Source organism: Kogia breviceps, chromosome 1 (assembly GCF_026419965.1).
Source record: "Kogia breviceps isolate mKogBre1 chromosome 1, mKogBre1 haplotype 1, whole genome shotgun sequence".
In the NCBI taxonomy this organism is placed as follows: Eukaryota; Metazoa; Chordata; class Mammalia; order Artiodactyla; family Physeteridae; genus Kogia; species Kogia breviceps.
The window spans coordinates 185,148,644-185,163,944 of record NC_081310.1 but is presented as its reverse complement, the minus strand read 5'-3'; the positions used below and the strand labels follow the sequence as shown (position 1 = coordinate 185,163,944).

The following is a 15,301-nucleotide window of genomic DNA, read 5'->3' as shown; positions in this document are numbered from 1 at the left end:
GGGGTTTCTCCAGGATCTAGTGCTGATCCTCACAAAGTGATTCTGGAAGAAGAGAGGAAAGGAAGTCCTCAGACAGAGCTGCTGCGATGGAGCTCCCCAACTATAGCCGGCAGCTGCTGCAGCAGCTCTACACGCTGTGCAAGGAGCAGCAGTTCTGTGACTGCACCATTTCCATTGGTACCATTTACTTCAGGGCCCACAAACTTGTCCTGGCTGCTGCCAGCCTCCTGTTCAAAACCCTGCTGGACAACACAGACACCATCTCCATCGATGCATCTGTTGTGAGCCCTGAGGAGTTTGCCCTCTTGTTAGAAATGATGTACACTGGCAAACTACCTGTGGGCAAGCACAACTTCTCCAAAATCATCTCCTTAGCCGACAGCCTACAGATGTTTGATGTGGCTGTTAGTTGTAAAAATCTTCTAACTAGCCTTGTAAACTGCTCTGTTCAGGGTCAGGTGGTGAGAGATGTCTCCACACCATCCTCAGAGTCATCCAGGAAGGAGCTGGAGAAGCCTGAAGTAGAAATCCTCTCCTCCGAGGGTGCTGGAGAGCTTCATTCTTCCCCGGAGGTTGCCACCCCTCCAGGGGGCCCTGTGAAAGCCGAGATGGGGGAAGTGATCCAAACAGTTGTGCAAGAGATGAGTGTGGATCCTTCCGCTGCGCAGGGGATTCAGGGGAATGCAGACACCCCAGTGGAGACTCCTCTGACAGCTGAAGTTTTTTCCGCTTCTCCAGTTGTACAAACCTTTAGTGAGGCAAAGGAAGCAAGCCCAGAACCAGGTAATATTCATTTAATAGTTGTTTTGTAATCTATCCTGTTGTCAATTACTAGATTCAGTGATCTTTATGAGTGTTTGTTTCATTGATAAATTTTTCAAAGACCACTCTTAGATTGGAAACCAAAATCCAATGCAATACTTGTGCTAGGACATTCGTCTTTTAAAAGTGTCTGTGGTTTTGAGTGTTGCAAGCCTGAAGATGAACCACAGAGCAGAAAAGCACTATTGAAATAACCACGTACCATCTTTGATTCTTACCCATTATTTGAAGTAGGATGATGATGGCACAAAGGAAGAAGCTATTAGAGATGCGGTTTGCTATTACTCATAACTGATACGTTAGCTATTATTTACAAATGCAGTACATGACCTAAAGGTTCTCAGACAGCTTAAACTTTTAAAAATCATTTCAAGTAATCAATCACTGATTTTTAAAATTTTGTTTTGGTTTACATTCAGAGTATGAGGGGAAACATTACCAGCTGAATTTTCTTCTAGAAAATGAAAAAATCTTCTCAGATGCACTCTTGATTACCAAGGATGTTTTAAAAAGACTAGAAGAATGTTCAGAAATTAGAGGTGCACAGAAGGAGGTAGGTACCATGAGTTTTATTTGTTTGCTGGTTTAGTGTTCTCAGGATAGCAGATCAGTTATCAGGGTCTCAATTTTTTTCAAACTTTAAATTTCTTTTTTTTGACATGTTTCCCCTAAAGGACAGTCATGCAAAAGTGCTAGGCAAGAGACTTTCAAAACGAAGATATATTTTGATCACTAGGTGGATCCCAGCTTACAACCGGTTTTGATCCAGGATACTTAACTGAGCTTACCATTTCCTCCTGATTAATCAGGAATAAAATGGGGCAGAAGGTAGTCATGGATAACCCCAAATCAGAGATCAAGTAATAAAAACAAAAAACTAAATAACAATAAATACTCAAAACATGGTACGAAAAGGATTTAATATGGACTTACACAGTAAATTGCATCGTGTTTAGGAATACAGTGGTCATTTTCAGACATAAAAACAATAATAGTGAACATTTATTGAATACTTACTTTGATAAACTTGGTGTCGATACATATGTTATCTCATCTAATCCTCACAAAAATCATTGAGGTGGATACTATTTTATTATTTTTTATCACTGTTTTATGGATGAGAAGAACTGTCTCAAAGAGGTGATGTAACTTGGCCAAGGTTGCAGAGCTCATAAAACTAAACTTTGAGCAAGAATTCAAACCTAAGCGTTCTGACTTTAGAGCTCTTCTCTTACACATTGAGTTACTGCCTCCCAAAGGGGTAAAAATGATGCGTGTATGTCATGTATGTATAAACGTACATAGGTATCACCTGACTGAAAACTGTCAAATGGTTATCATGCTCTATTTCTTAGCTGACGTTTTCTGTTTTTTCATTATCTCAGTGAGGTGCATCCCCACCTGTGGGCTCCCTCACTACCCAGTTCCTCACACCTGATGCTGCAGGGTTGACTGCACTGCCACTTTAGGACTCCCTCGCTTCCCCTTTCTCCCGGCCATGCCTCCCATTCCGAGAGGTGCTGGCAGAGTGAGCGGGCACTGCCCCTGTAGGCTTTGCTCATCGGACTGAGGGGGTAGTGTGGGGACGCCTCCCATGTTGCTGTAGACAATTTAGTGCCTGTTAGTTATTATTAATCCAAGCAATAAATGCCTTCTACTATTTAAATAGTTCCCTGATTCATAGCAAGTTACTTTTTAAAAAAACAACTCAAGATCAAGTATTTACTTTAACCATGGTTTATCGACAGTTGGCTATAAATTGTTTTTGTTTTTTTTGCGGTACGCGGGCCTCTCACCGTTGTGGCCTCCCCCGTTGCGGAGCACAGGCTCCGGACGCGCAAGCTCAGCGGCCATGGCTCACGGGCCCAGCTGCTCCGCGGCATGTGGGATCTTCCCGGACCAGGGCACGAACCCGTGTCCCCTGCATCGGCAGGCAGATTCTCAACCACTGCGCCACCAGGGAAGCCCTATAAATTGTTTTTTTGAGAGATAAGCTGTTTGCAGGACTGGGCTGACCCTGATGACTCTCTTACGGGAGGTTTCAAGTGGTAAATCCTTGGTACTCTTTGTACTGATTATGTTGAAGGACATTATGGTTTTATATTTTTGCACTTGGATGTTCTCTTAACTGTTCAATCCATCATTTTGTCACTAGTTTGTTACCTCGATAGCTTATAGACACACCTCTTCATTTTCTCTCTTAAGACTTCCTCTCCACTTAACTTTGGTTACAGAGAAGCAACATCATTCCTTAGATCAGCAATACTCAATAGTGTCACCTCGGTACTAACTTAAAAACTGTGTCTTATGAATTTTTTTCTAACACTGGTATCTAAAAGTGTCTGGCACATAACAGGTGTTCAAGAAATGTTTGCTGTACAGGGATTCATTCAACATTTCCCCCCCACTGCTTGTCCTAATCATTTGATGGCAATAATGTTAATAGTACTTTGCAGTAACACTGATTCACTGTTGGTGATCATTATAGGCTTATGTTATTTCTTCCTCGGTTTTAGAGGTCAGAGTAAGAGCACACAAATCACTTGGCAGCTATATTTAAAACTGATTCTGTTCTATTCTATAATAAATTGTTCAGCTGCAGAAAGAAAAAGGGAAAAATACTTTAAGAACATAAGATTAAATTAAATATGGAGTTGGGGAGGTACTTCTTTGTATGTAGACCCTGTATTTCTCTTTCTCTCTCACTTTATTTTAGACAGCTTGAGGTATGATTGATGTACAGCAAACTGTACACATTTAAAGGTTATAGTTTGCTAAGTTTTGAAACCTGAAATCATCATCACAATCAAGATAGTGAACATATCCATCACCCCTAAAAATGTTTTCACATCCCTTTGTAATCCCTCCATCCTGCCCCTTTCCACTTGCTCTTCCCCAGGTAACACTTGTCTGCTTTCTCTCTCTCCAGATGAATGTGCATTTTCTAGAGTATTTTATAAATGGAATCATATAATCTGTATTCCTTTTGGTCTGGCTTCTTGCATTCAGCATAACTGTTCTGAGGTTCACCTAAGTTGTTGCATGTTCATTCCTTTTTATTTAGGTTGCTGAGCAGGGTTCCATTGTATGGATATACCATTTATTTATCCAGATCTACCATTTACCAGTATTGTTAGCTTCAGCAGGTTAATCTCTGAAAGCCTTAATTTCCTAATTTGTAAAATTTGGGAGTGTTATCACCTGCATCATAGGGTCATTGTGAAATTAATAAAGATTTATGTAAAATCTTTATTTTTAAATAAAAAGTCTGTTATAAAAAGTTATGTTCATCAGTCTGCCTGCACCGGCAGGCAGACTCTCAACCACTGCGCCGCCAGGGAAGCCCCTGATTTTAGTTTTTGAAGGAACCTCCATACTGTTCTCCATAGCGGCTGTATCAATTTACATTCCCACCAACAGTGCAAGAGGGTGTCCTTTTCTCCACACCCTTTCCAGCATTTATTCTTTGTAGATTTTTTGATGATGACCGTTCTGACCGGTATGAGGTGATACCTCATTGCAGTTTTGATTTGCATTTCTCTAATGATTAGTGATGTTGAGCATCCTTTCATGTGTTTGTTGGCAATCTGTATATCTCCTTGGGAGGACTCTCTATTTAGGTCTTATGCCCATTTTTGGATTGGGTTATTTGTTTCTTTGATATTGAGCTGCATGAGCTGCTTGTATATTGGGGAGATTAATCCTTTGTCAGTTGCTTCATTGGCAAATATTTTCTCCCATTCTGAGGGTGGTCTTTTCATATCGTTTATGGTTTCCTTTGCTGTGCAAAAGCTTTTAAGTTTCATTAAGTCCCATTTGTTTATTTTTGTTTTTTATTTCTATTACTCTAGAAGGTGAATCAAAAAGGATCTTGCTGTGATTTATGTCATAGAGTGTTCTACCTATGTTTTCCTCTAAGAGTTTTATAGTGTCTGGCCTTACGTTTAGGTCTTTAATCCATTTTGAGTTTATTTTTGTGTGTGGTGTTAGGGAGTGTTCTAATTTCATACTTTTACATGTAGCTGTCCAGTTTTCCCAGCACCACTTATTGAAAGGCTGTCTTTTCTCCATTGTATATTCTTCCCTCCTTTATCAAAGATAAGGTGACCGTATGTGTGTGGGTTTATCTCTGGGCTTTGTATCCTGTTCCATTGATCTATGTTTCTGTTTTTGTGCCAGTACTATACTGTCTTGATTACTGTAGCTTTATAGTATAGTCTGAAGTCAGGGAGCCTGATTCCTCCAGCTTTGGCTATTTTGACTCTTTTGTGTTTCCATACAAATAGTGAAATTTTTTGTTCTAGTTCTGTGAAAAATGCCAGTGGTAGTTTGATAGGGATTGCATTGAATCTGTAGATTGCTTTGGATAGTAGAGTCATTTTCACAATGTTGATTCTTCCAATCCAAGAACGTGGTATATCTCTCCATCTGTTTGTATCATCTTTAATTTCTTTCTTCATTGTCTTATAGTTTTCTGCATATACGTCTTTTGTCTCCTTAGGTAGATTTATTCCTAGGTATTTTATTCCTTTTGTTGCAGTGGTAAATGGGAGTGTTTCCTTAATTTCTCTTTCAGATTTTTCTTTGTTAGTGTATAGGAATGCAAGAGATTTCTGTGCATTAATTTTGTATCCTCCTACTTTACCAAATTCATTGATTAACTCTAGTAGTTTCCTGGTAGCATCCTTAGGATCCTCTATGTATCGTATCATGTCATCTGCAAACAGTGACAGCTTTACTTCTTCTTTTCCAATTTGGATTCCTTTTATTTCTTTTTCTTCTCTGATTGCTGTGGCTAAAACTTCCAAAATTATGTTGAATAATAGTGGTGAGAGTGGACAACCTTGTCTTGTTCCTGATATTAGTGGAAATGCTTTCAGTTTTTCATCATTGGGGATGATGCTGCTATGGGTTTCTCATATATGGCCTTTATTATGTTGATGTAAGTTCCCTCTGTGTCTACTTTCTGGAGGGTTTTTATCATAAATGGGTGTTGAATTTTGTCGAAAGCTTTTTCTGCATCTATTGAGTTGATCATATGATTTTTATCCTTCAGTTTATTAATATGGCTATTCACGTTGACTGATTTGCGTATATTGAAGAATCCTTGCATTCCTGAGATAAACCCCACTTGATCATGATGTATGATCCTTTTAATGTGCTGCTGGATTCTGTTTGCTAGTATTTTGTTGAGGACTTTTGCATTTATGTTCATCAGTGATATTAGCCTATAGTTTTCTTTTTTTTGTGACAACTTTGTCTGGTTTTGGTATGAGGGTGATGGTGGTCTAGTAGAATGAGTTTGGGAGTGTTCCTCACTCTGCTCTATTTTGGAAGAGTTTGAGAAGGATAGGTGTTAGCTCTTCTCTAAATGTTTGATAGAATTCACCTGTGAAGCCATCTGGTTTTTGTTTGTTGGAAGATTTTTTTTTTAACATCTTTATTGGAGTATAATTGCTTTACAATGGTGTGTTAGTTTCTGCTTTACAACAAAGTGAATCAGTTATACATATGTTCCCATATCTCTTCCCTCTTGCGTTTCCCTCCCTCCCACCCTCCCTATCCCACCCCTCTAGGTGGTCACAAACCACCTAGATGATCTTCCTGTGCCATGCAGCTGCTTCCCATTAACTATCCACCCTACGTTTGTAGTGTATATATGTCCATGACACTCTCTCACTTTGTCACAGCTTACCCTTCCCCCTCCCCATATCCTCAAGTCCATGCTCTAGTAGGTCTGTGTTTTATTCCCATCCTACCCCTAGTCTCTTCATGACATTTTTTTTCTTAGATTCCATATATATGTCTTAGCATATGGTATTTGTTTTTCTCCTTCTGATTTACTTCACTCTGTGTGACAGACTCCAGGTCCATCCACCTCACTACAAGTAACTCATTTCATTTCTTTTTATGGCTGAGTAATATTCCATTGTATATATGTGCCACATTTTCTTTACCCATTCGTCTGTTGATGGACACTTAGGTTGCTTCCATGTCCTGGCCATTGTAAATAGTGCTGCAGTGAACATTTTGGTACATGACTCTTTTTGAATTATGGTTTTCTCAGGGTATATGCCCAGTAGTGGGACTGCTGGGTCGTATGGTAGTTCTATTTGTAGTTTTTTAAGGAACCTCCATACTGTTCTCCAAAGTGGCTGTATCAATTTACATTCCCGCCAGCAGTGCAAGAGTGTTCCCTTTTCTCCACACCCTCTCCAGCATTTATTGTTTCTAGATTTTTTGATGATGGCCATTCTGACCGGTGTGAGATGATATTTCATTGTAGTTTTGATTTGCATTTCTCTAATGATTAATGATGTTGAGCATGCTTTCATGTGTTTGTTGGCAATCTGTATATCTTCTTTTGAGAAATGTCTATTTAGTTCTTCTACCCATTTTTGGATTGGGTTGTTTGTTTTCTTGTTATTGAGCTGCACAAGTTGCTTATAAATTTTGGAGATTAATCCTTTGTTAGTTGCTTCATTTGCAACAATTTTCTCCCATTCTGAGGGTTGTCTTTTGGTCTTGTTTATGGTATCCTTTGCTGTGCAAAAGCTTTTAAGTTTCATTAGGTCCTATTTGTTTATTTTTGTTTTTATTTCCATTACTCTAGAAGGTGGGTCAAAAAGGATCTTGCTGTGATTTAAGTCATAGAGTGTTCTGCCTATGTTTTCCTCTAAGAGTTTTATAGAGTCTGGCCTTAATGTAGGTCTTTAACCCATTTTGAGTTTATTTTTGTGTGTGGTGTTAGGGAGTGTTCTAATTTCATACTTTTTTTTTTTTTTTTTTTTTTTTTGTGGTTGCAGGCCTCTCACTGTTGTGGCCTCTCCCATTGCGGAGCACAGGCTCCGGACGCGCAGGCTCAGCGGTCATGGCTCATGGGCCCAGCCGCTCCGCGGCACGTGGGATCTTCCCAGACCGGGGCACGAACCCGCGTCGCCTGCATCGGCAGGCGGACTCTCAACCACTGCGCCACCAGGGAAGCCCTCTAATTTCATACTTTTACATGTACCTGTCCAGTTTTCCCAGCACCACTTATTGAAGAGGCTGTCTTTTCTCCACTGTATATTCTTGCCTCCTTTATCAAAGATAAGGTGACCATATGTGTGTGGGTTTATCTCTGGGCTTTGTATCCTGTTCCATTGATCTATATTTCTGTTTTTGTGCCAGTACCATACTGTCTTGATTACTGTAGCTTTGTAGTGTAGTCTGAATTCAGGGAGCCTGATTCCTCCAGCTCCATTTTTTGTTCTCAAGATTGCTTTGGCTATTCGGGGTCTTTTGTGTTTCCATACAAATTGTGAAATTTTTTGTTCTAGTTCTGTGAAAAATGCCAGTGGTGGTTTGATAGGGATTGCATTGAATCTGTAGATTGCTTTGGATAGTAGAGTCATTTTCACAATGTTGATTCTTCCAATCCAAGAACATGGTATATCTCTCCATCTATTTGTATCGTCTTTAATTTCTTTCATCAGTGTCTTATAATTTTCTGCATACAGGTCTTTTGTCTCCTTAGGTAGGTTTATTCCTAGATATTTTATTCTTTTTGTTGCAATGGTAAATGGGAGTGTTTTCTTAATTTCACTTTCAGATTTTTCATCATTAGTATGTAAGAGTGCCAGAGATTTCTGTGCATTTATTTTGTATCCTGCTACTTTACCAAATTCATTGATTAGCTCTAGTAGTTTTCTGGTAGCATCCTTAGGATTCTCTATGTATCGTATCATCTGCAAACAGTGACAGCTTTACTTCTTCTTTTCCAATTTGGATTCCTTTTATTTCTTTTTCTTCTCTGATTGCTGTGGCTAGAACTTCCATAACTATGTTGAATAAGAGTGGTGAGGGCTTCCCTGGTGGCGCAGTGGTTGAGAGTCCGCCTGCCGATGCAGGGGACACGGGTTCGTGACCTGGTCTGGGAAGAGCCCACATGCCGCGGAGCGGCTGGGCCTGTGAGCCATGGCTGCTTAGCCTGCGCGTCCAGAGCCTGCGCTCCACAACGGGAGAGGCCACAACAGTGAGAGGCTCGTGTACTGAAAAAAAAAAAAAAAAAAAGAGTGGTGAGAGTGGGCAACCTTGTCTTGTTCCTGATCTTAGTGGAAATTGTTTCAGTTTTTCACCATTGAGGACGATGTTGGCTGTGGGTTTGTCATATATGGCCTTTATTATGTTGAGGAAAGTTCCCTCTATGCCTCCTTTCTGCAGGGTTTTTATCATAAATGGGTGTTGAATTTTGTCGAAAGCTTTCTCTGCATCTATTGAGATGATCATATGGTTTTTCTCCTTCAGTTTGTTGATATGGTGTATCACGTTGATAGATTTGCATATATTGAAGAACCCTTGCAGTCCTGGAATAAACCCAACTTGATCGTGGTGTATGATCCTTTTAATGTGCTGTTGGATTCTGTTTGCTAGTATTTTGTTGAGGATTTTTGCATCTATGTTCATCAGTGATATTGGCCTGTAGTTTTCTTTCTTTGTGACATCTTTGTCTGGTTTTGGTATCAGGGTGATGGTGGCCTCATAGAATGAGTTTGGGAGTGTTCCTCCCTCTGCTATCTTTTGGAAGAGTTTGAGAAGGATAGGTGTTAGCTCTTCTCTAAATGTTTGATAGAATTCGCCTGTGAAGCCATCTGGTCCTGAGCTTTTGTTTTCTGGAAGATTTTAAATCACAGTTTCAATTTCAGTGCTTGTGATTGGTCTGTTCATATTTTCTACTTCTTCCTGGTTCAGTCTCGGCAGGTTGTGTATTTCTAAGAATTTGTCCATTTCTTCCAGGTTGTCCATTTTATTGGCATACAGTTACTTGTAGTAATCTCTAATAATCTTTTGTGTTTCTGCAGTGTCAGTTGTTACTTCTCCTTTTTCACTTCTAATTCTATTGATTTGAGTCTTCTCCCGTTTTTTCTTGATTAGTCTGGCTAAATGGTTTATCAATTTTATCTTCTCAAAGAACCAGCTTTTAGTTTTATTGATCTTTGCTATCGTTTCCTTCATTTCTTTTTCATTTATTTCTGATCTGATCTTTATGATTTCTTTCCTTCTGCTAAATTTGGGGGGGTTTTGTTCTTCTTTCTCAAATTGCTTTAGGTGCAAAGTTAGGTTGTTTATTCGAGATTTTTTTTGTTTCTTAAGGTAGGATTGTATTGCTATAAACTTCCCTCTTAGAACTGCTTTTGCTGTATCACGTAGGTTTTGAGTCGTCGTGTCTCCATTGTCATTTGTTTCTAAGTATTTTTTGATTTCCTCTTTGATTTCTTCAGTGATCACTTCGTTATTAAGTAGTGTATTGTTTAGCGTCCATGTGTTTGTATTTTTTACAGATCTTTTCCTGTAATTGATATCTAGTCTCATTGCGTTGTGGTCGGAAAAGATACTTTATACGATTTCAATTTTCTTATATTTACCAAGGCTAGATTTGTGACCCAAGATATGATCTATCCTGGAGAATGTTCCATGAGCACTTGAGAAAAATGTGTATTCTGTTGTTTTTAGATGGAATGTCCTATAAATATCAATTAAGTCCATCTTGTTTAATATATCATTTAAAACTTGTGTTTCCTTATTTATTTTCATTTTGGATGATCTATCCATTGGTGAAAGTGGGGTGTTAACATCCCCTACTATGATTGTGTTACTGTCGATTTCCCCTTTTATGGCCGTTGGCATTTGCCTTATGTATTGAGGTGCTCCTGTGTTGGGTGCATAAATATTTACAATTGTTATATCTTCTTTATGGATCGATCCCTTGATCATTATGTAGTGTCCTTCTTTGTCTCTTGTAATGGTCTTTATTTTAAAGTCTATTTTGTCAGATATGAGAATTGCTACTCCAGCTTCCTTCTGATTTCCATTTGCATGGAATATCTTTTCCCATCCCCTCACTTTCAGCCTGTATGTGTCCCTAGGTCTGAAGTGGGTCTCTTGTAGACAGCATATATATGGGTCTTGTTTTTGTATCCATTCAGCCAGTCTGTGTCTTTTGGTAGGAACATTTAATCCATTTACATTTAAGGTAATTATCGATATGTATTTTCCTATTACCATTTACCTAATTGTTTCAAGTTTGTTCTTGTAGTTATTTTCCTTCTCTTGTGTTTCTCGCCTAGAGAAGTTCCTTTAAGCATTTGTTGTAAACTGGTTTGGTGGTGCTGAACTCTCTCAGCTTTTGCTTGTCTGTAAAGGTTTTAATTTCTCCATCAAATCTGAATGAGATCCTTGCTGGGTAGAGTAATCTTAGTTGTAGGTTTTTCTCCTTCATCACTTTAAATATGTCCTGCCACTCCCTTCTGGCTTGCAGTGTTTCTGCTGAAAGATCAGCTGTTAACCTTATGGGGATTCCCTTGTGTGTTATTTGTTGTTTTTCCCTTGCTGCTTTTAATATTTTTTCTTTGTATTTAATTTTTGATAGTTTGATTAATATGTGTCTTGGCATGTTTCTCCTTGGATTTATCCTGAATGGGACTCTCTGTGCTTCCTGGACTTGATTAACTATTTCCTTTCCCATATTAGGGAAGTTTTCAACTATAATCTCTTCAAATATTTTCTCAGTCCCTTTCTTTTTCTCTTCTTCTTCTGGGACCCCTATAATTAGAATGTTGGTGTGTTTAATGTTGCCCCAGAGGTCTCTGAGACTGTCCTCAGTTCTTTTCATTCTTTTTTCTTTACTCTGCTCTGCAGTAGTTATTTCCACTATTTTATCTTCCAGGTCACTTATCCGTTCTTCTGCCTCAGTTATTCTGCTATTGATCCCATCTAGAGTATTTTTAATTTCATTTATTGTGTTGTTCATTGTTGCTTGCTTCCTCTTTAGTTCTTCTAGGTCCTTGTTAAATGTTTCTTGCATTTTGTCTATTCTACTTCCAAGATTTTGGATCCTCTTTACTATCATTACTCTGAATTCTTTTTCAGGTAGACTGCCTACTTCCTCTTCATTTGTTAGGTCTGGTGGGTTTTTACCTTGCTCCTTCATCTGCTGTGTGTTTTTCTGTCTTTTCATTTTGCTTACTGTGTTTGGGGTCTCCTTTTTGCAGGCTGCAGGTTCGTACTTCCAGTTGTTTTTGGTGTCTGTCCCCAGTGGCTAAGTTTGGTTCAGTGGGTTGAGTGGGTTTCCTGGTTGCGGGGGGACTAGTGCCTAAGTTCTGGTGGATGAGGCTGGATCTTGTCTTTCTGGTGGGCAGGTCCACGTCTGGTGGTGTGTTTTAGGGTGTCTGTAGTCTTATTATGATTTTAGGCAGCCTGTCTGCTAATGGATGGGTCTGTGATCCTGTCTTGCTAGTTGTTGGGCATAGGGTGTCCAACACTTTAGCTTGCTGGTTGTTGAGTGAAGCTGGGTCTTGGTGTTGAGATGGAGATCTCTGGGAGATTTTTGCCATTTGATATTACGTGGAGCTGGGAGGTCTCTTGTAGACCAGTGTCCTGAAGTTGGTTCTCCCACCTCAGAGATACAGCCCTGATGCCTGGTGGAGCACCAAGAGCCTTTAATCCACACGGCTCAGAATAAAAGGGAAAAAAATAGAAAAGGAAAGAAGGAAGAAAGAAGATAAAATAAAGTAGGATAAAATAAAATTATTAAAATAAAAAATAATTATTAAGAAGAAAAAGTTTTTTAATTAAAAATAAAATGGGACGGTCAGAACCCTAGGACAAATGGTGAAAGCAAAGCTATACAGACAACATCTCACACAGAAGCACACACATACACACTCACAGAAAGAGAAAAAGGGGAAAAAAATAATACATCTTGCTCCCAAAGTCCACCTCCTCAACTTGGGATGATTCACTGTCTATTCAGGTATTCCACAGATGCAGGGCACTTCAAGTTGATTGCGGAGCTTTAATCCGCTGCTTCTGAGGCTGCTGGGAGAGACCTCCCCCTCTCTACTTTGTTCGCACAGCTCCTGGGGTTCAGCTTTGGAATTGGCCCCACCTCTGCGAGTAGGTCACCCGAGGGCGTCTGCTCTTTGCTCAGACAGGACAGGGTTTAAAGGAGCAGCTGATTTGGGGGCTCTGGCTCAGGCCGGGCGGGGAGGGAGGGGTATGGATGCAGGGTGAGCTTGTGGCGGCAGAGGCCAGCATGACGTTGCACCAGCCTGAGGGACGCCGTGCGTTCTTCCGGGGAAGTTGTCCCTGGATCCCGGGACCCCAGCAGTGGCGGGCTACACAGGCACCCTGGAGGGGAGGTGTGGAGAGTGACCTGTGCTCGCACACAGGCTTCTTGGTGGTGGCAGCAGCAGCCTTAGCGTCTCATGCCCGTCTCTGGTGTCCGCGCTGATAGCCGCGGCTCGCGCCCATTTCTGGAGCTCCTTTATGCGGCGTGCTTAATCCCCCCTCCTCTCGCACCAGGAAACAAAGAGGCAAGAAAAAGTCTCTTGTCTCTTCGGCAGCTCCATGCCTATCTCTGGAGCTCCTTTAAGCGGCATGCTTAAGCCCCTCTCCTCGCACACCAGGAAACAAAGAGGCAATAAAAAGTCTCTTGTCTCTTTGGTAGCTCAGTGTCCATCTCTGGAGCTTTAAGAGGCATGCTTAATCCCCTCTCCTTGCGCCCCAGGAAGCAAAGAGAGAAGAAAAGGTCTCTTGCCTCTTCGGCAGCTCCAGACTTCTCCCGGACTCCCTCCTGGCTATCCGTGGTGCACTAACCCCTTCAGGCTGTGTTCATGCTGCCAACCCCAGTCCTGTCCCAGCTTCCAACCGAAGCCCGAGTCTCAGCTCCCAGCCCCTGCCCGTCCCCGCAGGTGAGCAGACAAGCCTCTAGGACTGGTGAGTGCCGGTCAGCACCGATCCTCTGCAGGAATCTCTCCACTTTGCCCTCCGCACCCTGTTGCTGTGCTCTCCTCCCCGGCTCTGAAGCTTCCCCCTCTGCCACCCTCAGTCTCTGCCCGTGAAGGGGCTTCTAGTGTGTGGAAACCTTTCCTCCTTCACAGCTCCCTCCCACTGGTGCATGTCCTGTCCCTATTCTTTTGTCTCTATTTATTCTTTTTTCTTTTGCCCTACCCAGGAACATGGGGAGTTTCTTGCCTTTTGGAAGGTCTGAGGTCTTCTGCCAGCGTTCAGTGGGTGTTCTATAGGAGCAGTTCCACGTGTAGATGTATTTCTGATGTATCTGTGGGGAGGAAGGTGATCTCCTCGTCTTACTCTTCCGCCATCTTCTTCTAGAAAGTATTTCTTTCTGTAGCCAGGAGCTTTTAGCCTGCTAGTGTTGGAGGGTCTCTTGCAGAGGCGGGGAGTGGCTGTGGCTCACTGCGAGCACAAGGGCACTGACAGCAGAAGTTCTGGGAAGTACTCCTTGGTGTGAGCCCTCCCAGAGTCTGCCATTAGCCCCACCAAAGGGCCTGTCGAAGATTTTTAATCACAGTTTCAATTTCAGTGCTTGTGATTGGTCTGTTTGTATTTTCTGTTTCTTCCTGGTTCAGTCTCGGAAGGTTGTGCTTTTCTAAGAATTTGTCCATTTCTTCCAGGTTGTCCATTTTATTGGCATATAGTTGCTTGTAGTAATCTCTCATGATCCTTTGTATTTCTGCAGTGTCAGTTGTTACTTCTCCTTTATCATTTTGAATTATGTTGATTTGAGTCTTCTCCCTTTTTTTCTTGATGAGTCTGGCTAATGGTTTATCAATTTTGTTTATCTTCTCAAAGAACCAGCTTTTAGTTTTATTGATCTTTGCTATTGTTTCCTTCATTTCTGTTTCATTTATTTCTGATCTGATCTTTATGATTTCTTTCCTTCTGCTAACTGGGGTTTTTTTGCTCTTCTTTCTCTAATTGCTTTAGGTGTAAGGTTAGGTTGTTTATTTGAGATGTTTTTTGTTTCTTGAGGTAGGATTGTATTGCTATAAATTTCCCTCTTAGAACTGCTTTTGCTGCATCCCATAGGTTTTGGGTCTTTGTGTCTCCATTATCATTTGTTTCTAGGTATTTTTTGATTGCCACTTTGATTTCTTCAGTGATCTCTTGGTTATTTAGTAGTGTACTGTTTAGCGTCTGTGTGTTTGTATTTTTTACAGATCTTTCCCTGTAATTGATATAGAGTCTCATAGAGTTGTGGTCGAAAAAGATACTTGATACAATTTCAATTTTCTTAATTTTACCAAGGCTTGATTTGTTACCCAAGATATGATCTATCCTGGAGAATGTTCCATGAGGACTTTAGAAGAAAGTGTATTCTGTTGTTTTGGGCTGGAATGTCCTATAAATATCAATTTAGTCCATCTTGTTGAATGTGTCATTTAAAGCTTGTGTTTCCTTATTTATTTTCATTTTGGATAATCTGTCCATTGGTGAAAGTGGGGTGTTACTATTATTGTGTTACTGTTGATTTCCCCTTTTATGGCTGTTAGCATTTGCCTTATGTATTGAGGTGCTCCTATGTTGGGTGCATAAATATTTACAATTGTTGTATCTTCATCTTGGATTGATCCCTTGATCATTATGTGTGTCCTTCTTTGTCTCTTGTAACAGTCTTTGTTTTAAAGTCTATTTTGTC

At 40.6% G+C, this 15,301-nt stretch overlaps 1 protein-coding gene across 2 annotated transcripts in view; it reads left to right on the top strand.

The window, feature by feature from the left end:
- Positions 1-15,301, top strand: part of ZBTB40 (zinc finger and BTB domain containing 40) — an 88,641-nt gene that overhangs the window by 38,246 nt on the left and 35,094 nt on the right. For both annotated transcript variants that reach the window (XM_067015352.1, XM_067015362.1), the window contains exons 4-5: positions 14-783; positions 1,242-1,375. In XM_067015352.1, coding sequence (XP_066871453.1) covers positions 87-783; positions 1,242-1,375 — 831 coding nt within the window. In that variant the 5' untranslated portion in view covers positions 14-86. The remainder of the gene's footprint in view (positions 1-13; positions 784-1,241; positions 1,376-15,301) is intronic.